The sequence below is a fragment of the Amblyraja radiata genome, chromosome 25 (assembly GCF_010909765.2).
Source record: "Amblyraja radiata isolate CabotCenter1 chromosome 25, sAmbRad1.1.pri, whole genome shotgun sequence".
NCBI classification, from domain to species: domain Eukaryota; kingdom Metazoa; phylum Chordata; class Chondrichthyes; order Rajiformes; family Rajidae; genus Amblyraja; species Amblyraja radiata.
Window position 1 is genome coordinate 30,198,479 of NC_045980.1, and position 21,219 is coordinate 30,219,697.

A 21,219-nucleotide genomic window follows, 5' to 3' on the forward strand; every position below is an offset into this window, starting at 1 on the left:
CCTGGGCTTTGAAAGGGAGTTTTTTGTTTAATGTTTATTTTCACCGTTAATATCAAACAGAACACGGGGGATTCCTGTTTCAGAGTCAACCTGGAACCATTCTCTGGGGGGAGGGGCAGGAAGGACGTTTACACCGAAGATAAAACTAATTGCTCCACAGACACAAAATGCTGGAGCAACTCAGTGGGTCAGGCAGCATCTGGTGAAAAGACTGTCTGAAGAAGGGTCTCGACCAGAGAACTTCACCCATTCCTTTTCTCCGGAGATGCTGCCTGACCAGCTGTTACTCCAGCTTTTTGTGTCTATCTTCCGTATCACTTATTGCTTGGTGGAAGAAACAGTGAGCTATGAAGACAGGCATACAGGTTGATCGACGGGAAGAGAGAGAGTGGGCTGGATGTTTGGGACAACGAAACACAAAGTGCTGGAGTAAGTCAGCAGGTCAAGCAGCATCTCTGGTGAAAAAGGGCAGGTGGGGCCGGTAGGGTCCCGACCTGAAACGTCACCCCTTCCTTCTCTCCAGGGATGCTGCCTGGTCAGCTGAGTTACTCCAGCACTTTGTGTCTACCTTTGGGATAAAGCAGCACCTGCAGTTCCTTGTTTCTACAGCATGCCAGAGGAGTCCTGCTGCAAAGGGACGCCAACCTTACCAAGTGGTAACTGGGGCATGTGGTTTTGTAAGAAAAGAAACGGAGCAATTAGTTTTATGTAGAAACAAGGAACTGCAGATGCTGGTTTACACAGAGGGACACAAAGTGCTAGAGTTACTCAGTGGGTCAGGCAGCATCTCCGGAGAACATGGATAGGTGACGTTTCGGCTCAGCTTCTCTACCCCTCCTCACCAACTCCAATCTCGCCCCCTCTGAACACACGGCCCCCCCACTCACTTAACGACACCATAGTCTGGAGGGCTGACCTCTACTGTGGAGGGAATGGAAGGACAATGTTTAGGGTCAAGTGATCGCCTGTCCTATTCCCTCAACAGATGATGCCTGACCCGCTGAGTTCCCCCAGCACACTGTTCAGATACCTGGATATAGACACAAAATGCTGGAGTAACTCAGCTGGTCAGGCAGCATCTCTGGAGAAAAGGAATAGGTGACGTTTTTGATCAAGACCCTTCTGCAGACCAGAGTCAGGGGAGGGGGGAACGAAAGATACAGAAGGGGAACCTGGAGACCAAGTCTGAACAAAGATCCCGACCCGAAACATCACCTTCATGATCTCCAGAGATTCTACCTTAGAGTCATAGACTGATACAGCATGGAAACAGGCCCTTCAGCCCAACTTGCCCACACCAGCCAACATGTCCCAGCTATACTTGTCACCTCACTTAGCCTTCGAGTTATTCCAGTACTTTGTGTTATTTTTTTAGGGTCAGTACCCTTATGGACGGGAGGAGGGAGAACTCGAAATTCACAGAAACTGGCGCATGAAACCGCAAGCCTGATAATTTCCACTGAAACGGATCATAGAGGGGGTGGGGCTGTAGTTTGACCACTGGTTGAAGATTAGTGCCCAGATCAGGACGTGTCTAATATTGTGTTGCACTGAGATGTTTATCTTCGCATATATTTTTGAATATTTGAAGGAGGGGCCAGCGACCGCAATATAAGGAGGTCGGTGTATTTGGAGCATCAGAGACTTCAGAATCCACGGCGCCCGAGTTGAAGCCTGAAGCCGCTGCCTGCGAAAATCAACGATGGAAAACGGCGGAGACCTGTACCACACAGATGTGAGGAAGCTGGACGATTTCATTAAAATATACTTGGAGCCCAGCGGGTTCAATGACGGCATGAAGGATGCCGTGAACAGAATCTGCGAGTTTTTAAAGAACCAATGTTTCATGAATCAACCCAACATTAGTGTCATCAGAGCCGTGAAGGTGAGTCGCTTAGATTGTAACCGCTGCTGACCACAATTAATTATTTAAAATAATGTCTTTAGTTTATGAATGGGGGCGTTTTATTGACATGGGATGGCACATCCTTGCAAACATGTAGAGGATTTGGTGGAGACTGCTCTGGTGGTACTTTGTAGGCGCGAGGAACTGCAGATGCTGGTTTATAAACAAAAAGACACAAAGTGCTGGAGTAACTCTGATCCCTATACTTGCGAAAGAGTCGTAGGTTCATAAGTTTCAGGAGCAGAATTAGGCCATTCGGCCCACCGGGTGTATTCTGTCATTCAATCATGGCTGATCTATCTTTCCCTCTCAACCCCATTCTCCTGCCTTCTCCCTGGAAGCTTCAACGTCGGGAGAATTGATGGTTAGAAAATGAGCAAAGTCGATAACAAAGTTTCTAATTCTGAATTATGATGAAGATTGAAAGGAAAGGCATTTTTTATATCATCTACCCAGAATGTGTAAGTTTGCAAATATTAAAACAATTATGAATATTTTTTTTCCTTTTTGTTGTTGTCAGGGTGGATCGTCGGGGAAAGGAACAGCTTTAAGAAATAGTTCGGATGCCGATCTTGTCGTCTTCCTCAGTTGCTTCAAAAGTTTCCAGGACCAGAGAGCCAACAGGCAGGAAATCCTGGAGGAAATTCGGAAAATGCTGGAAAAGTGCTCCAGAAGCCTTGCATATGAGATTCATGATATTCAAATCACGATAGGTTCAAGCAATAACCCACCCAAATCTATGAGCTTCATATTGCAATCGAAAAAGAGTTCAGAGAGTGTGGAATTTGATGTTCTGCCAACCTATGATGCATTAAGTAAGAATTTATAGCAATTTCATGTGACATAGAATTAAAAGTATTATTACATGGAGTCATACAGCATTGAAACAGGCCCTTCAGACCAACTGGCCCACACTGACCAAGGTGCCCCATCTCCATTTGTCCCTCCTGCCTGCATGTGGCCCATATCCCTCTGAACCTTTCCATATCCATGTACCTGGTCAAATATTGTGATAGTACCTGCCTCAATTATCTCCTCAGGCAGCTCTTGCATCTTAAATGTAATTTGGAACCTTCTGTCAGCCTCCACTGTTCACCTTGAAAGATGGGAAGGGTGAAGCTGGTCTGATTTGGTCACACCAATGTCCCATTGTTAGTTAAAAGTATTTCTGGTGTTCAGTTCCTTGGCATGTGGAATTAGCTTTTGATTGGAAGACTTGTCAAAATGATATATTTTTTCTTTCTAGGCAGAATGATTTGCACAGCTGGTAGAGCTGCTGCCTCATAGTGCCAGAGACCCGGGTGTAATCCTGACCTCTGGTGCTGTCGGTATGGAGTTTGCACGTTCTCCCTGGACCGTGTGGGTTTTCGCCGGGTGGTCCGGTTTCCTAACGCATGTTTATACGTTAATTAGCCTCTGTAAATTGCCCTTAGTGTGTAGGGAGTGACTGAGAAAGTGGGATAACATTGAACTATTGTGAACGGCATAGACTCGGTGGGCCGAAGGTCCTGGTCCCATGCAGTATCTCTAAACTAAACTAAGTGACAATTAGGAGGTATTCTCCTTGCGTCTAATGAGCACAGAAGGTTCATCTTCCAGATGAAATCTCAGGCTGCAATCTTCTGTCAATATGCCGTCGCTCTCCACTAAGACACTGAGCTGATCCATAGTCACACTCTTTGCTCCATCTATTTTACTTGAGTTTGACTTGATTGTACCTTTATATAGTACTGATTAAACTTAAATCTATATCATTGCTGTCTGGCAGTGTACAAATACCCTTCAAAACCGTGGACGGACGGGTTCGAGGGCAGCTGGTTTTACCATCAGAACCTTTGTGTGTCATCCAGGTTAAAGCCACCTTGGGTTAAACTTACAGATAACCCCTTGGAAGGTTGCTTGTTAATCTCTTTGAAGGTGAAAACCTACCCTGAGACTGATTAAAATGCAACACTGTATGGGGTTATGGGGATAAGTCAGGAGAATGGGGTTAGGAGGGAGAGAGATCAGCCATGATTAAATGGCGGAGTAGACCTGATGGGCCAAATGGCCTAATTCTGCTCCTATTACTCATGGCCTGCTTAGTCTTGGATGAGTTTATAGGACAGCTTTTGTTAAGGAATTGCCTTTTGACCATCTCCCATTAATCATTTAATTTCTTCCAGCACCACAGTGCAATTTCAGTGTTGCGCATCTCAAGTTAATCAATTTTGTAAATGAAAATAAGGTCATGGATGGAGAATTCTCTCCCTGCTTCACTGAACTTCAGAGAGAATTTGTGAAACGGCATCCGGCAAAAGTTAAAGACTTGATTCGTCTGCTGAAATATTGGTACAAGGAGGTGAGTGACTTGAGAACAGGATCATTGTTAATCATTGAAACCACGGGAGGATGAAGTCAGACAGTGATACAGCGCGGAAACAGACCCTTCAGCCCAACTTGCCCACACCGGCCAACATGTCCCAGCTACAGTAGTCCCACCTGCCTGCGCTTGGTCCATATCCCTCCAAACTTGTCCTGACTGATTCTTCGTTAGTAAAGTGCCAGGGGTTATGGGGCGATGGCAGGACAATGGAGTTGAGAGAGAAAGATAGATCAGCCATGATTGAATGGCGGAGTGGACTTGATGGGCCAAATGGCCTAATTCTGCTCCGAGAGAAGGTAGTTGAGGCAGGGACTATTACAAAGTTTAAGAAACATTTAGACAGGTACATGGATAAGACAGGTTTAGAGGGATGTGAGTCAAATGCAGGCAGGTGCGGCTGGTGCAGGTGAGACATATTGGCTAGTATGGGCAAGTTGGGCCGAAGGGCCTGTTTCCACACTGTAAGACTATGATTCTCAAAATCAGATTTGTCACTGATTTTCTCCAGTATGTCAAGCCACGGAAATCGGAGTTGTGTGGAGCACGGCTCCCTGAAAAATATGCGGTGGAGCTATTGACAGTCTATGCCTGGGAACAAGGTAATCATCAGGAGAGGTTTGATACTGCCCAAGGGTTCCGCACAGTCCTGGACCTGATCTGCCGCTATCAGGAAGTCTGCATCTACTGGACAAAGTTCTATGATGTCAACAATCCAACCGTGGCCGACTTTTTAATCAGGAAGCTCCATGGCAAGGGGTAAGTCACTGTAGACTATTCCAATTACACTTACTCTTGTACTTTTAATTAATGTTCCCCTTCCGGCTTCCTGGTCCAGCAGCAAATATTACATTGCATCACATTCTTCAGATATCTTCTTGAAACACATTGGACATATAAGAAAAAATAATTACTGAATGTCCAGAGATACAGCATGGAAACAGGCCCTTCAGCCCACCTAGTCGACATTGACCATCAACTCCCTTTTTCGCACTAGTTCTGTGCTATCCCACTTTCGCATCCACTCCCTGCACATTTGGGGCGATATTTTGCAGAGGCCAATTAACCGACAAACCTGTACGACTTTGGAATGTGGGAGGAAACCAGAGCACCCGGAGGAAACCCACACGGTCACAGGGAGAACGTGCAAAGTCCATTCAGACGGCATCCGAGGTCAGGATCGAACCCGGGACACTGGCGCTGTGAGGCAGCAGCTCTACCAGCTGCACCACCGTGCCGTCCTTAATTGAAATACAAATGTCTGCACAGAATCACAAGATGATCCTTTGTAATTGCAGGATTGATACACAATAATAATAAATACCATGGCATTCACTGGCATATTGTCAGCAAACACCGGCTTAAAGTTAAGTGTTGTTATTTAAATGGTTTTATTTTTCAGGCCATTCATTCTTGACCCAGCCGATCCAACTGGAAACGTGGCTTCATCAGGTGGTTGGAATGTGATGCAGGATGAAGCCAGGAAATGTCTAAGCATGCCCTGTGTCATGAACACCCCAGCTTGGGATGTCCAGGTAAAATGGTGTTTGCTGAGTGGGTGATGGGATTCTGTTATACATCACCACTGCCACACTGTATAGACGTCACCTCCCACCATTGACTCCATCTACACTTACCGTACCTCGGAAAAGCAGTCAACGTAATCAAAGACTTATCCCACCCCAGTCATTCCTTCTTCTCCCCGCGCCCCTCAGGCAGAAGATACAGAAGGTTGAAAGCGAGCACCACCAGACTCAGGAGCAGCTTCTTCCCCTCTGTTATCTACTTCTTCTTCTTCTACCATATGGCGTGCACAGCCTAAAGTTGTAGGACAACTTGTTCTATTTGATCTTATTTGATTGTGCACGCATTCGTTGAAACAGGGCGGACCACGTGAAGGTTGCAATCTTCCACCCCCCCTCTGTTATCAGGCTTGTGAACTGTCGTTCACTCTGTTCACATTCACCCAATTGTAAACACAGTCTATGGACTTTGCCAGGGGAGTTGAGGCAGGTACAATCACACCATTTAAAAGATATTTGGAGAATTGCATGGATCAGAAAAGTTTACAGGAATATGGGCCAAACACAGGCTGGTGGGATTAGCGTAAATGGGGCATATTCAATGGTCTGGGCTTTTAATGAATGGTGAATTGAGGCCACACCCATTACCATCGCTCCCTGGTTAATTCAGGCGGAAAGGTGCCGTTTAAGTTGGCTCCTATTCTGTGCATCTGCCCAATCTATTCCTCTCATGATCTCCCCTCATCCTCCTGCGCTTCAAAAGAATAAATCTCGTGTTCCAATGGCACCCGATGATGCCCAAAAGAATGGGTGTCCACAATCTCACTCTCTTATGTGTCTTGTCCAAAATGAAAAGGAACTACATTTTATTTATTGCCATTTTTGCTTGTGTTCCTCAGCCAGTGAAGACATTTAAAATCACTGTGACCAGCCTGGATGGTAAATCGTTACAACAAAAGGCCGACATTAATTTCAAGGTCTCTGAGATCAAACGCAACATTCATCAAAATTGGAAAATTTCAGTCTCCCAGCAACAACTGGTATTCAATGGCACCATTTTGGATGATGGAAAAACCTTGTTGGGTTCCAGGATCTTCTTTGATGCAACGATCCAGCTAATGCCAAACACAATGGAAATATTTGTCAAATACAATGAGCGTAATCTGACAATTCAGGTTTCACCAAGCGACAAGGTTTCAAGTTTAAAAAATGAAATTGAATCTCAGACACACGTCCAACCAAGGCAGTACAACTTGACCTTTCAATCTCATCAACTTGAAGATGAACGTACACTGCAATCTTACGGCATTAAGCAACATTCCACCATCCAAGTCAACCTGCGACTGCGTGGTGGCTGCGAAATCCAATGTTTTAATGCAGAGGATCATAGTTAAACAGTATGAAAATCAGTAGCAATGCGAAAGACTTTAAATTAAGTTATCATTGAGGGGTAATTATCTGGGGTGAATCGGAATTAACTATCACTGGCGACAGACAAGCGGCGGACTCTGCTTTTAACAGCACATGTTCTGTATTGTGTTCTTTCTACTGGAACATTTTCCCACCACCTGTTCATCCAGGCGATCTTATGTGACCAATATCCACAAATGGAACTGGGGTGATTCAGCATGTTCATCCCACATGAGGGGCAACAGATAAGGTTGTTCGGTGATTTGTAACTTAGTCGGCAACAGATAGGTGGGGACACTCGTGTACAGCCTAGGTTGTGTGCAGAACAAAGCATTTGACTGTACCGAGGCACCCTACCCTAGATAGGTACATGTAACAATAACGTATCATTCATTCATTCATACATTCATTCATGCAGTCTCAGTGCACATTCCCCAAACCCCTCAGTCCTCAGCAAACATGCTCAATAGTCAGCTCTTTATCTGGGCATTTTTAACTCCATTTACAACCTTCACCTTGTACACACACTTACAATGTTCAAATGACAATGTGGACGCCCACAGCTACTGGTTTTCAAACTATTTGACAATTAATGCTGATTTTTCGGTGGTTTTGCGCTCTAAGGATCATAAAGGAATTCACTTGATTGGACTAAATTATTTTTCTGGATACGTTGAAAATCCTCATGAGTACAGTATAGAAGGTGGCAGCAACAAGGAACTGCAGATGCCCGTTGATCAAAGAAAGACATCAAATGCTGGTGTAACTGAGCAGGACGGGCAGCATCTCTGAGGAACATGGATAGGTGACGTTTTGGGACGGGACCCTTCTTCAGACTCTTTATACTTCATATTTTTACATTGACTTTCTATTATAGAAGACGGTAGCCTAGTCTAGCTGCCAGGAAAGTAGCTCTACTTTAATTCTGCATTTTGTTGTCTCTGTACTGTACACTGACAATGACAATTAAAGTTGAATCTGAATCTGAATTCAATTAAATGCCAATCTTTGTGTAATTCAGCATGGATAAATAAAAGCTGTAACAATGTTTGAAAGATTACCTGGTTAATTTCTTCAATCAGAGTTCTTATATTAACTTGTGTCCTTTATCTGTTATGAGTTATGCCGAATACTTGTCCGTTAATTTCTGCACTTCCACTGCAGTTAATATGGAAGGGGGATTCATACATGATGGGAGTTGATTCAGCTCATCATGTTGGTGGAACAAGAAGCAAGAGAAGTTGACAACAGTGAAACCACTGAGATCACATGTATTGAACTGATAATCAACCAACAACCCCTGTGTATGGTCCCCACGTCTGCATTCTGAACATTGCTCCCAGGTTCATTGGCTTCTGTAAATGGCCCTTTAGTGTGTAGGATGTGAAAGTGGGATAACATAGAGCTAATATACGGGTGATCGTTGGTCGGCACGGATGCAATGGGCCAAAGGACCTGTTTGAACACTATTGCTAAAACTAAACCAAAGCCCATAAGCGAGGTTGTAACCTCTGTGACTTGCTTGTATTTATTTCGTAACGAGGTAAATGCTATTTTACCTTTTGTCGCTATCTGAAAATGAGTCAATTTAGTCTAAGAGCCGACACAGTTATTTTTACAACTTTTCCACATCGCAGTAAAACCATCCATCGCACATTCACACAAGCACGGCCAGGGTGTCTCTGATTTGAACAGCTACTTAAAGACCATGAGAGGTCAAGGGATCTGGAATCCCCCAAATCTCTTGAATTATCTCCCTCACATTGAAGCAGACAGACTGGAGTGGAAAATGATTACCTTCTCCCCTTTCCTCCCAAGAACAGCTTCTGTCCTGCAAAATTGGTGTTGTGGGCCCAACTATGTATTTATTCCCATAAGGATTCAAAGCACTAGAGTAACCCAGCAGGTCAGGATCTCTGGAGAACATGGATTGGAGATGTTTCAGGTCGAGACCCTTCTGGTCTCATTATTCCCATGGTGTGGGTGTGAATGACTAGATCAACATTTAAGCACTATTCAAGATTGCTCTTGTACTGAGGGGTTTGTAGAACCATCACAGTGCACAGCTGGAAGTCAAAACTATAACATTATTTGAGGCACAGAGAGGGTAGACAGGCAAAACCTTTTTTCCAGGATGAAACTAGGGAGAGATGGAAATCCAGGATGCAATGGTCCATCTCAGGGTTCATCCTGAGCAAGTGTAACTAAATTGTCAGAGGTTGAGAGACAGTCAGAGGACTGTCAGATCAGTGGACTATTCATACACAAACATTCTGAGCCATAGCCTCAGTATAAAAGGATGTATCTTTAGAAATTTGATGAGGAGGAATTTCTTTAGTCAGGAGGTGGGGAATCTGCAATTCATTGCCAAAGACGGCTGTGGAGGCCAAGTCAATGGGGATTTTTTTAAGGTGGAGCTTGTCAGATTCTTGAGTACACAAAATTGCTGGGGAAACTCAGCGGGTGCAGCAGCATCTATGGAGCGAAGGAAATAGGCGACGTTTCGGGCCGAAACCCTTCTTCAGAAGAAGGGTTTCGGCCCGAGACGTCGCCTATTTCCTTCCCTCCATAGATGCTGCTGCACCCGCTGAGTTTCCCCAGCAATTTTGTGTACCTTCGATATTCCAGCATCTGCAGTTCCCTTTTGAACAGATTCTTGAGTAGTTTGGGTTGTCAGGGGTTATGCGGTGAAGGCAGGAACATGGGGCTGAGAGGGAAAGATAGATCAGCCATGATTGAATGGTGGAGTAGACTTGATGGCAGACACAAAATGCTGGAGTAACTCAGCGGGACAGGAAGCATCTATGGAGAGAATGGGTGACGTTTTGGGTCAGACCCTTCTTCAGACTGACAAACGCTTTAACTTGATGACTATTTCTTTGTCCTGCCCCCACCGGTCTTCCAGTTTTTTACCTTTCGCGTCTGTTTCTGTAAATAGACAGCACCTGCAGTTCCTTGTGTCCTCACTTAAAACTTATTTTCACCATCGGCCAGTTTTGACAAAGATCCTTCTGAATAGTCAACGCTGTTTCTCTTGTTGCACTTGCCGCCTGGCCTGACGATAGTTGTCGCTGACGTTTGAGTTCCTGAAGTTGATGTTGACATGTTATTTGCAGCGTCACACACGGAAATAGAAACTCGAAACTTACCCCGATGACGTGGAAATGGAAACCAAGTTATCAAACGCTGGCAGGTCAGGCTCTGTTGACTTTAGCTCAAAATGAGGGAGACTCTTGACTTGATCTAAGTAAACGTTTGTCCTCCACTCGTCCGAAACTTAGTCAATTTATAGATTATCCCCGGGTTCTTCATTTATAATAAACAATGAAAGGACTGTTTTTTTTCTCTTGTCTGAATTGTGTTGTGTGACCGTCTACAGAGAGGGGGCTCCACACTCTGGGCGAGGTTGCTCCCTGGGCTTTGAAAGGGAGTTTGTTGTTTAATGTTTATTTTCACCGTTAATATCAAACAGAACACGGGGGATTCCTGTTTCAGAGTCAACCTGGAACCATTCTCTGGGGGGAGGGGCAGGAAGGAAGTTTACACCGAAGATAAAACTAATTGCTCCACAGACACAAAATGCTGGAGCAACTCAGTGGGTCAGGCAGCATCTGGTGAAAAGACTGTCTGAAGAAGGGTCTCGACCAGAGAACCTCACCCATTCCTTCTCTCCGGAGATGCTGCCTGACCCGCTGAGTTACTCCAGCTTTTTGTGTCTATCTTCCGTATCACTTATTGCTTGGTGGAAGAAACGGTGAGCTGTGAAGACAGACATACAGGTTGATCGACGGGAAGAGAGAGAGTGGGCTGGATGTTTGGGACAACGAAACACAAAGTGCTGGAGTAACTCAGCAGGTCAAGCAGCATCTCTGGTGAAAAAGGGCAGGTGGGGTCCCGACCTGAAACGTCACCCCTTCCTTCTCTCCAGGGATGCTGCCTGGTCAGCTGAGTTACTCCAGCACTTTGTGTCTACCTTTGGGATAAAGCAGCACCTGCAGTTCCTTGTTTCTACAGCATGCCAGAGGAGTCCTGCTGCAAAGGGACGCCAACCTTACCAAGTGGTAACTGGGGCATGTGGTTTTGTAAGAAAAGAAGCGGGGCAATTAGTTTTATGTAGAAACAAGGAACTGCAGATGCTGGTTTACACAGAGGGACACAAAGTGCTAGAGTTACTCAGTGGGTCAGGCAGCATCTCTGGAGAACATGGATAGGTGACGTTTCGGCTCAGCTTCTCTACCCCTCCTTACCCACTCCAATCTCGCCCCCTCTGAACACACGGCCCCCCACTCACTTAGCGACACTGGCATTAAACCCGCCGACAAGGGAGGTGCCGTTGTAGTCTGGAGGGTTGACCTCTACTGTGTCGAGGCCAGGCGCCAACTCTCGACACCTCCTCGTACCCACCCCTCGACCCTGACCCCACAGACCAGCACCAGGCCGTGGAAGGAGTGGATGAGAAAGTGGGATAACATAGATCTAGTGTGAACGGATGATCGATGGTTGGCGTGGACTCGATGGGCCGAAGGGCCTACGAAATGGGCGCGTGTGCGCATGTGCGAAGTGTTTCGGACGGGAAAGGCCTGCGGAATCAGCCGTGTTTGCCAGACGTTGCTGAGTTTATGTATTCAAGAAATAAGCTGCTTAAAGCTTAAATAAAGTGAAGTAAATTACGAGTAGTGTCAAGTTTAATTTGCCTCACAACGGCCTATTTACATGCTGTATCTTTAAACCAAAAGAGGTGCAGCGGGTAGAGCTGCTGCCTTACAGAAGCAATGTTACAACATTTTGAGATTTTAAAAATCACGTCTGTAATTTATCCCATCAGATAAAGCATAAAAAGAAGTTTAATTTGTCACCTAATTCACTTTCATGTCTTCAGTATTAAAAAAGATATGGCCGTTTTCATACTCGGAAATTAGCATCTTGTTCCCTATTGCTTTTCCATTGACTTAACACAAAAGCTGTGATCAAGGACAGTCAAATGGCCATAACTTTCTCAAAAATTGCAACTCCGCTGAAGGTAAGTATTGTAACATACCTACTCACAGTGCCAGAGACTGAGGTTTAATCCTGACTGCGTGTGCTTGTCTGTGGGGAGTTTGCAAGTTCTCCCCGTGACCTGCGTGGGTTTTCTCCCGGGATCTCCGGTTTCCTCCCACACTCTAAAGGCGTACAGGTTTGTATGTTAATTGTTTTGGTATAATTGTAAATCGTCCGGAATATGTGTAGGATAACATTAATGTGTGTGGATCGTGGGTCAGCACGGACTTGGTGGGCCGAAGGGCCTGTTTACGCACTGTATCTCTAAACAAAACACCAAATGCCTGCACCAAAACATAAATAATTAAACCCGGTTAGCCATTCACTGGAAGATTCCAGCGGAGGCAGATTAGAAGATGTATAATGTGTCTGGAATGTTGAGCACACTGAATCTTTGTTTAGTTTCATTGAGTTTATTGTCATGTGTACCAAGGTACAGTGAAAAGCTTTTGTTACTAGCTGACCAGTCAGCGGAAAGACAATACATGATTGCAAACGAGCCATCCACAGTGTACAGGTATAGGAAAAAGGGAATAATGTTTAGTGCAAGATAAAGTCCAGGCAAGTCCAATTAAAGATAGTCCGTAGGTCTCCAATGAGGTAGATGGAAGCTCTGGACCGCTCTCAACTTGTTGATAGGATGGTTCAGTTGCTTAATCACAGCTGGGATGAAACTGTCCCTGAACCTGGAGGTGTGCGTTTTCAGGGACAGTTTCAGGGAGTGGCTGGGCTGTGACTCATCTTTGATTATGCTGGTGGCCTTGCCGAGGCAGCGTGAGGTGTATCAGTGGACTCAATGAGTCAAAGGGCCTGTTTCTATGCTGTATCTCTAAAGTCTTAAGTCTAGAAACATCCTCTCCACATCCACTCTATCTAGGCCTTTCATTAGTCAGTAGATGTCAATGAGATCTCACTACATCCTTCTAAACTGCAGCGAGTAAAGGCCCAGTACCGTCAAATAATCCTCAAACATCAACCCAATCAACCTCCTCTGGACCCTCTCCAATGCCAGCACTTCCTTCCTCAGATATGAAGCCCAAAACTGCTCACAATATTCCAAATGTCATCTGACCAGCACCTTATAAAGCCTTAGCATTACATCCTTGCTTTTATATTCTAGTCCCCTCAAAATGAATGTTCCGCTTTCCTCCCACGCTCCAAAAACGTACAGGTATTTGTAGGTTAATTGGCATTGGTATAATTGTAAATTGTCCCTAGTGTGTGTAGGAGAGTGTAAGTGTGTGGGGATCGCTGGTCGGTGCAGACTCGGTGGGCCGAAGGGCCTGTTTCCGTGCTGTATCACAAAACTAAACTAAGCTGAACAGTGTGGCGACTCTTTGCATACTTGTGCAGGCAAAATGATGAATCTCAGTGGGACATGCCACATGTGATAATAGTATCCTTCATTCATTCATATTTGACCTTCTCCCCGTGACCGCGTGGCCTTTCTCTGGGTGCTCAGGTTTCCTCCCTCACTCCAAAGACGTATAATTGTAAATTGTCCCTAGAGTGTGTAGGAGAGGGCTAGTGTGTGGGGTGACCGCTGGTCGGTACGGACTCGGTGGGCCCAAGGACCTGTTTCCGCTCTGTATCACAACACTAAACTAAACCATAACATTGCCTCCACGGATGCTGCTTGACCCACTGATCTCTTCCAGTAGCTTGTTTTAGTATTGCTGGCATCAAAGCCATTCTCTGCCCTTCCACGTTTGTCATCATGAGTCAGCCGCAGCTGCGCTGTTACTTCTGACAGATGTCACACTCCTGAATCGAAACTCAGGCAGAACACAAGTGAATAGAAACCAACGGCGATTAAAAACAAGCTTCCCTGTTGGGCTCACTTCCACCAGGAAACAAAGCCTGTGCACAGTGAAGGTGAGTTGTCTTTAGTTCGTGGGATTATATAGATATATATTTAAGTTCATACATTTAGTTCATTGGCGTTGCCTGAATCTGCACCGAGGTGCCGCCTCTCCGGGTCCGTCCTCAGACCGAGAGAAGGACGAGACGAGGCGAGAGAAACCCGGAGAGAGCATCGGCAGAGCGGCAGAGAGTCGCTGCCGACCCCGGCACCGAGCGCTCAATGTCCCGCCGCTGCTCCGGACCAAGCCGCCAAAACAACCGCAGCCGCTCAAAGTCATTATTGTTTATTTGTACTAACACCGCGGTTATTAAAAGCGAACTTATCACGGTTCATAGTCACAGAGTGATACAGCGTAGAAACTGGCCCTTCGGCACAATTTGCCCACACCGGCCAACATGTCCCATCTACACTAGTGCCACCTGCCCGTGTCTGGCCTATGTCCATCTAAACCTGTCCTATCCATGTACCTGTCTGTTTCTTAAACGCTATGATAGTCACTGCCTCAACTACATCCTGTGGCAGCTCGTTCCATACACCCACCTGTGTTAAAAAGCTACCCCTCAGATTCCTTATGAATCTTTTCCCCTTTATTCGGAGGCTGTGGCCTCTGGTTCTTGCTATAGTCCCTTGTCCAGCGCCCACCACCGCCATACGAAAGATTTAATAGGAATCTAAGGGGTAACTTTGGGTGTTTGGAGCGAGTTGCAGGAGGAGGTAGTTGAGGCAGGTACTGTCACTACGTTTAAGAAACATGTAGACAAGTTCATGGATAGAACAGGTTTAGAGGGATATGGGCCAAACGCAGGCAGGTGGCACTAGTGTAGATGGGCATGTTGGTCGGTGTGGGCAAGCTGGGCCGAATGGCCAGTTTCCACGCTGTATCACTCTGTGACTGGAAACATCGCCAATCAATTCTCCCCGCAGATGCTGCCTGACCTGTTGAGTTCTTCCAGCACGGTATTGACTCTGTAAACTGAATGATCTCATTTCACACATTAAGGATTTTGTGATTCTCTTCAGAGCTCCTATCGAAGTTAACTTTGCTGAATTCTATCTTTTCCTTTATTACAGAAAAGAATTATGGATTTGTATCAAACACAAGCCCGCAATCTGGACACATTTATTTACTTACATCTCCAACCTGATGAAAATTTTTTGAGACTAGTGGCTGAGACCATTGACAAGATTTGTACCTTCTTAAAGGGACAATGTCCCTATAAAATCAGTAAAACCGTGAAGGTGAGGTGGCACAATTGTACACTGAATGGAAATAGGCAATGGTACAGAAAATAGGCACGAAGTGCTGGAGTAACTCAGCATCTCTGGAGAGAAGGAATGCGTGATGTTTCGGGTCGAGACCCTTCTTCAGACTGAGATTCAGGGGACAGGGAGACAGAAATAAGGAAGGCTAAGGTGGTAAGGGTAAGGGTGAAAATGAGACATCAAAAGAGATGCAGGTTAAGGAAAATGTAGAATAGCAATGATAGCTAGGAGGGATGGAGAGAGAAGGAAAGCAATGAACTTAGAGAAGACAATATTCATATTGTTGGGGTGTAAGTTTCCCTAGAGAAATATCAAGTGCTGTTCCTCCAATTTGTGCTGGGCCTCACAGACAATGGGGGAGGCCCAGGACAGAAAGGTCAGTGTGTGAATGGGAGGGGGAGTTAAAGTGTTTACAGATGATCAGGTGGGTTTAGGCGGACTGAGCGGGGGTGTTCAGCAAAACGATCGCCGAGCCCGCGCTTGGTCTCGCCGATGTATCGGAGTCCACACCTGGAACAGCCGATGCAGTAGATAATGGTAAACAAAGAGGGTCCCAGTATCACTGGTGCGTGTGTGAGTTCTACAATCTTAACCAAAGACCAGAACTGCTTAAAAAGTGTCTTTCTCCCGGTTGTGTGGTGGAGGTGAGGAGGTATGAGAGAGAATTGTGATCATTTCACAGTTGGCGCGGCTGGTAGAGCTGCTGTGTCGCATCGCAGCCACTGAGACCCGAGTTTGATCCTGACCTCGGGTGCTGTCTGTGTGTGGAGTTTGCACGTTCACACTGTGACTGCATGGATTTCCCACGTGCCCCGGTTGCCAGAGACCCAGGTTCGATCCTGACGTTGGTTGTTGTCTGTACGGAGTTTGTACCTTCTCCCCGTGATCGCGTGGGTTTTCTCCGGGTGCTCCGGTTTCCTCCCGCACTGCAAAGAGATACGTGCTATATCTCTAAACGAAACAAAAACTAAAAATCATTTATTGAAAAGGTTGTATTGTTGTTTTGCCTCATCTTGTAGGGTGGCTCCCTTGGAAAAGGAACAGCTGTAAAAAATGGCTCTGATGCGGATATGGTTGTCTTTCTCAACTACTTCAAGTGTTTTGATGACCAAAAGAAAAACCGGGCTGAAATTTTGAGCAACATTCGTGAACTGTTGTTGAAATATGAGAAAAACATTGGACATCAGATCAAAATGTCACAGCCCAGAATAATTCCTGCTTTGTCTTCTCCTCGCTCGCTGAACCTCCTGTTTAAATCCACAGAATCGTCTGATTTTGTTGAGGTCGATGTTCTCCCTGCATTTGATGCCTTAGGTATGAGGCTTTGAACACATTGAAAATAAGCGGTTCAATGCAAAATATGATATTCTTTTGATTACATAAAAGGACAACTTTCATTTATAGTGATTTCTCTCTTGAGTTTGCAAGAAAGTCCCAAATAGTTTCTTTACAGTGTAGACAACATTATAATACATGCGTAGAATTATCGAATATAGGAGCAAAGAGGTCCTTCTGCAGTTGTACAGGGCCCTAGTGAGACCACACCTGGAGTATTGTGTGCAGTTTTGGTCCCTTAATTTGCTGGTTAATTCCTGGGATGGCGGGACTGTCATATGCTGAGAGAATGGAGCAGCTGGGCTTGTACACTCTGGAGTTTAGAAGGATGAGAGGGTATCTCATTGAAACATATAAGATTGTTAAGGGTTTGGACACAATAGAGGCAGGAAACATGTTCCCAATGTTGGGGGAGTCCGGAACCAGGGGCCACAGTTTAAGAATAAGGCCATGATCATATTGAATGGCGGTGCAGGCTCAAAGGGCCGAATGGCCTACCCCTACACCCATTTTCTATGTTTCTATGAAATACCATAGATGGATGCTCTCAAGGTTTCCTAATGTTTATATATCGTTTCTTCAATGACAAACAACATAGTAAGTTTAATATTACATCAATTGTCAGTATCTAAGCAATAAAAGGTCACTTTTTTGTCCTGAAGGTCCACTGACATCGACTGGCGTGAAGAATCAGGTCTATGAAGGTCTCATTGCTACCGGAGAACGTGGGGGAGAATTCTCGACATGCTTCACCGAACTCCAGAGGGACTTTATAAAGACACGACCCACTAAACTGAAAAGCCTTATCCGACTTGTGAAGTATTGGTATACTGAGGTATATTTGGAGACTGCTTCTGAAATTGTTCTATGATGAGGTGTTTACTGCTATATAAGTTGAATTGCTTTTGGAAGTGCAAGTGCAGATCAAATCACATTGTTGTGGTACATTTGTCCATGTCAGGTACCAATAAATGAATCTTGTTAGTCCTATACCCCTGCTGTTCCCTATAGCCCTGTAAATGATTCTCTCTCAAGTCGCCATCCAGCCCCACTATGCACTCACCTGATTGTTTCACTATCCCATCCCCCTGTTCCCCTCCCCCTATCCCCTTCCAACCATCCCTCTCTCCGGCTTCTCGTTTCACTCTTCTCTCCTTATCCTACACCCTTTTCATTTCTAGCCTTTGTCCATCCATCTGTCAATTAACCCCCCCCAACTAGTATCCACCCATCACTTGCCAGACTTTGTCCTGCCCCCTCCTCTTTTCCAGCTTTCTCCCCCTACTCTAACCAGACTGAAAAAGAGCCCGAATGTGAAACGTCGTCTATCCGTGTCCTCCGGAGATGCTGCCTGACCAGCTGAGTTACTCCAGCACTATGGGTTTTTTCAATGTAAATAGTAAGATTAAACGAGAACTTACCAGTTTGAAGTTTGATCTGTATTTTATGAGGAGTTACGATGAGGGATTACGTGAAGAACCCGCTCAGTGCGCAGGCGCGGCATACTTCCAAGCAGCGGTGTGGAATCACAGATAGACACAGTTATTTTGAAGTAAACATAGTAAAGATAAGGAGACATCAATTTATTAGTTTGATCCATATAATGAGGGTGGGAGCGGAGGGCACGTAATCCCTCATCGTAACTCCTCATAAAATACAGATCAAACTTCAAACTGGTAAGTTCTCGTTTAATCTTACTATTTTACTTCGGAGTCACGTGAGTGACTACGTGAAGATTTCAAAGCTCTGTGATTTCAAACCGTGTAACAGTTTCATTTCACTCACTGCCGAAGTTCTTGAGGGAGGAAGTGTTATCGTAATGAACCAATGAGTCTATTTGTAGAAAAACACAATGGTATTTTTTAAACAATAACAACAAAGAATTAAGTTGCTCCCCTGGGCTTAAATTAAATATTTGCAGTTCGTAAATCTTTACTGCAAATAAACCAGGTTTTGCCAACGGCTTATTATAAAATTTCTGAACGGTCTTTTCCCTTCCCACCATCCTGCTGTAGCCAGGATGTGGTCTATAGGCATGTCCATTCTTTAGCCGTCGACATGGATGCTGCCCTGGTGGAATAAAATTTGTACATGTTAGTGTTTATCCCAGCAGTTTCTAGCACCTGCTTGAGCCATCTCGCAATGGTTTGGCTCGTACCCCACCATAAGGTTTTTGTGACTGACCCACAAGGCTTTTCATCTCCCTCGAATATTCTGGTTGTGTCTATGTAGGATAGTAGGTGGGTCATGGCACATAACCGTGGTTCTGGTGGGTAAACCACGACTGGATTAGGTGTTCCTGGTCTGCTCTGTTTGACCAGTCGCTGGATAACGACAGATCTGGTCTGGAGCTGTGATCATGTTGTCCAGTCGCAATAGGTGTAGTGACTGGACCCTCTGAGCGGATACAAGTGCCATCAACCTAAGCGTCTTTAGTGTAGCTTGCTCGAGGCCGGGGGATCTGGCTGGTGGCCATTCCCTGAGATATGTCAGGACCACACTGATATCCCAAATATGGGTATACCTGGGCTTAGGGCTTGATATTGTAAATGCCCTTCATCAGTTTTACCACCAGTGGATGGGATCCCATCGCCTGTTGTCCTGCCGCTGGTTTGAGATAAGCAGAAAGAGCACTCTGCGCTGTGTTGATGGCACTGTAGCTGATCCCTACATCGTGGTGTAGATGGCCAGGAACTCCAGTATGTTGGTGGCTGTAGCTGTTGCGTATGTTGTCCATGTTTCCTGGCAGTACTTCTCCCTTTTTTGATGCTGGTTAAGTACTGCCTCTTGGTGGATGTTCGAAGGGATGCCGACATGGTGGTGATGGTTTGTTTGGACAATCCCAGTTCCAGGTAAGGTCTGTTCAAACTTGCAACCCTGGCGTTTAATTTTCTCATGGCATGGGTGTTTAGCTTACCTGGTAGGTAAGTAGCTGATAGCCAAATATGTCTTTCGACATACCATTGCCAAATCATGTTGACCAATTTGTCGCATGATAATGATTTTATGCCACCCATATGGTTAATATAAGCCATCACCGTAGTATTTATCAATTTGTAACCGAACATGCAAGTGCTGCATATTAGATACATATGCTTTTAAACCATAAAAGGCGCCCAACATCTCTAGATAGTTAATGCCCAGTGTAAGTAGTAATGATGACTCTAGTTTAGTCCATCTACCACTTGTGCTGGATATGGAGTTAGTCGCTCCCCAGCCTTGAGCACTGGCATCTGTTTGAATAACTAAAGTAGGGTTAGTGATAAAGATAGGGCTGAAACTATGCCAAACATTTTCTGCCCACCACTGTAGCTCTGATATTGCTTCAGTGGGTAAGTTCATGACACGATCATAGTGACCTGTATGTCGTTTTATTGCCCGTACCTTTGCTCTCTGTAAAATATTTTGATAGTGCAAAGGTCCGAATTGTGTAGCCGGAAATGCTACTACCATTTCCCCAATTACTCTTGCTAATTGTCGAATAGTTGGTCGCTCGTTGACCATTAATTTGTTGCATGATTGTGCTAATTCAACCATTTTTGCCTTTGGCAAGGTAACAGTCATATGGACTGAGTTAATTGTGAAGCCCAGGTAGTCCATGATAGTGGATGGCTTCAACTTAGATTTATCTGGATGTAGGACGAACCCCAGAGTTTCGAGGAGCTGTTTTGTAGCTGATACTGCTGCCACAGCCAATTCCATCGTTTTCCCTACTATGAGAATATCCTCCAGATATGCCATGACAATATGTTTTTGTTTTCTTAGTATTGCCATGGCTGGGTTCAATATTTTGGTGAATAATCTTGGGCTGAAGTTCGCCCATAGGGCAATGCTTTGTACCATCCAGATAAATTTTAGGTATCTGCGATGATCCTTGTATATGGGTACTAGATAGTAAGCATCTTTAAGATAAATGCTTGCCATGAAGTGTCCTTTGGAATTCAGTTGTTTGGCAGTAACATATGTCTCCATTTTGAAATGTATATACTTAACAAATTTGTTTAGTGATGTTAAGTCAATGATGATGCGACAGACACCATCTTTTTTGGTTTTAGTGAATATATTCGATACAATTTCCAAAGGTTCATGTTTGGTCTTTTCGATGACCCCCTTTGTGATAAGTCTCACCAGTTCAGCTTGTCCCTCACGTTTCTCTTTGACGGAGGGAGAAATACCCTTTGGGGCCATTGTTGAACTGGCGGCGTTTTTTCTGACATGAATTGTATTTTATATCCTGTAATGTTGTTGAGTATATACTTGTCACTCGTGACCATACCCCATGCTTCTTTAAACAAGTGTAATCTCCCCCCTGTTAATAAAGCACCCTTATTCTCTATATGCTGGTAGGGACCAGACCCACCTACCTCCATGGTTATTGGCGATTCTGTTTCTTCATTTTCCTGAAGATTTTGTTCTGACGTGCTGGCGATGTTGGGGGGAGGCGCATTTTCCAGAGGGTCCGCTGCGGGCCCTGATCTGAAAGATCTTTGGGGATAATGTGCGGACCCCAAGCGTT

General features: G+C 45.0%; 2 protein-coding genes across 2 annotated transcripts in view; both read left to right on the forward strand.

The window, feature by feature from the left end:
• LOC116987180 overlaps positions 1–1,671 on the forward strand; it is a 116,356-nt gene extending 114,685 nt beyond the window's left edge. Inside the window, exon 28 of the mRNA XM_033043057.1 lies at positions 1,592–1,671. Coding sequence (XP_032898948.1) covers positions 1,592–1,671 — 80 coding nt within the window. The remainder of the gene's footprint in view (positions 1–1,591) is intronic.
• A 124-nt stretch (positions 1,672–1,795) lies between these two features.
• Positions 1,796–21,219, forward strand: part of LOC116987181 (2'-5'-oligoadenylate synthase-like protein 2) — a 35,927-nt gene continuing 16,503 nt past the window's right edge. Inside the window, exons 1-10 of the mRNA XM_033043059.1 lie at positions 1,796–1,885; positions 2,427–2,721; positions 4,072–4,247; positions 4,780–5,027; positions 5,671–5,803; positions 6,691–6,949; positions 13,995–14,116; positions 15,177–15,344; positions 16,388–16,682; positions 17,366–17,538. Of these exons, the coding sequence (XP_032898950.1) occupies positions 1,796–1,885; positions 2,427–2,721; positions 4,072–4,247; positions 4,780–5,027; positions 5,671–5,803; positions 6,691–6,949; positions 13,995–14,116; positions 15,177–15,344; positions 16,388–16,682; positions 17,366–17,538 (1,959 nt within the window). The remainder of the gene's footprint in view (positions 1,886–2,426; positions 2,722–4,071; positions 4,248–4,779; positions 5,028–5,670; positions 5,804–6,690; positions 6,950–13,994; positions 14,117–15,176; positions 15,345–16,387; positions 16,683–17,365; positions 17,539–21,219) is intronic.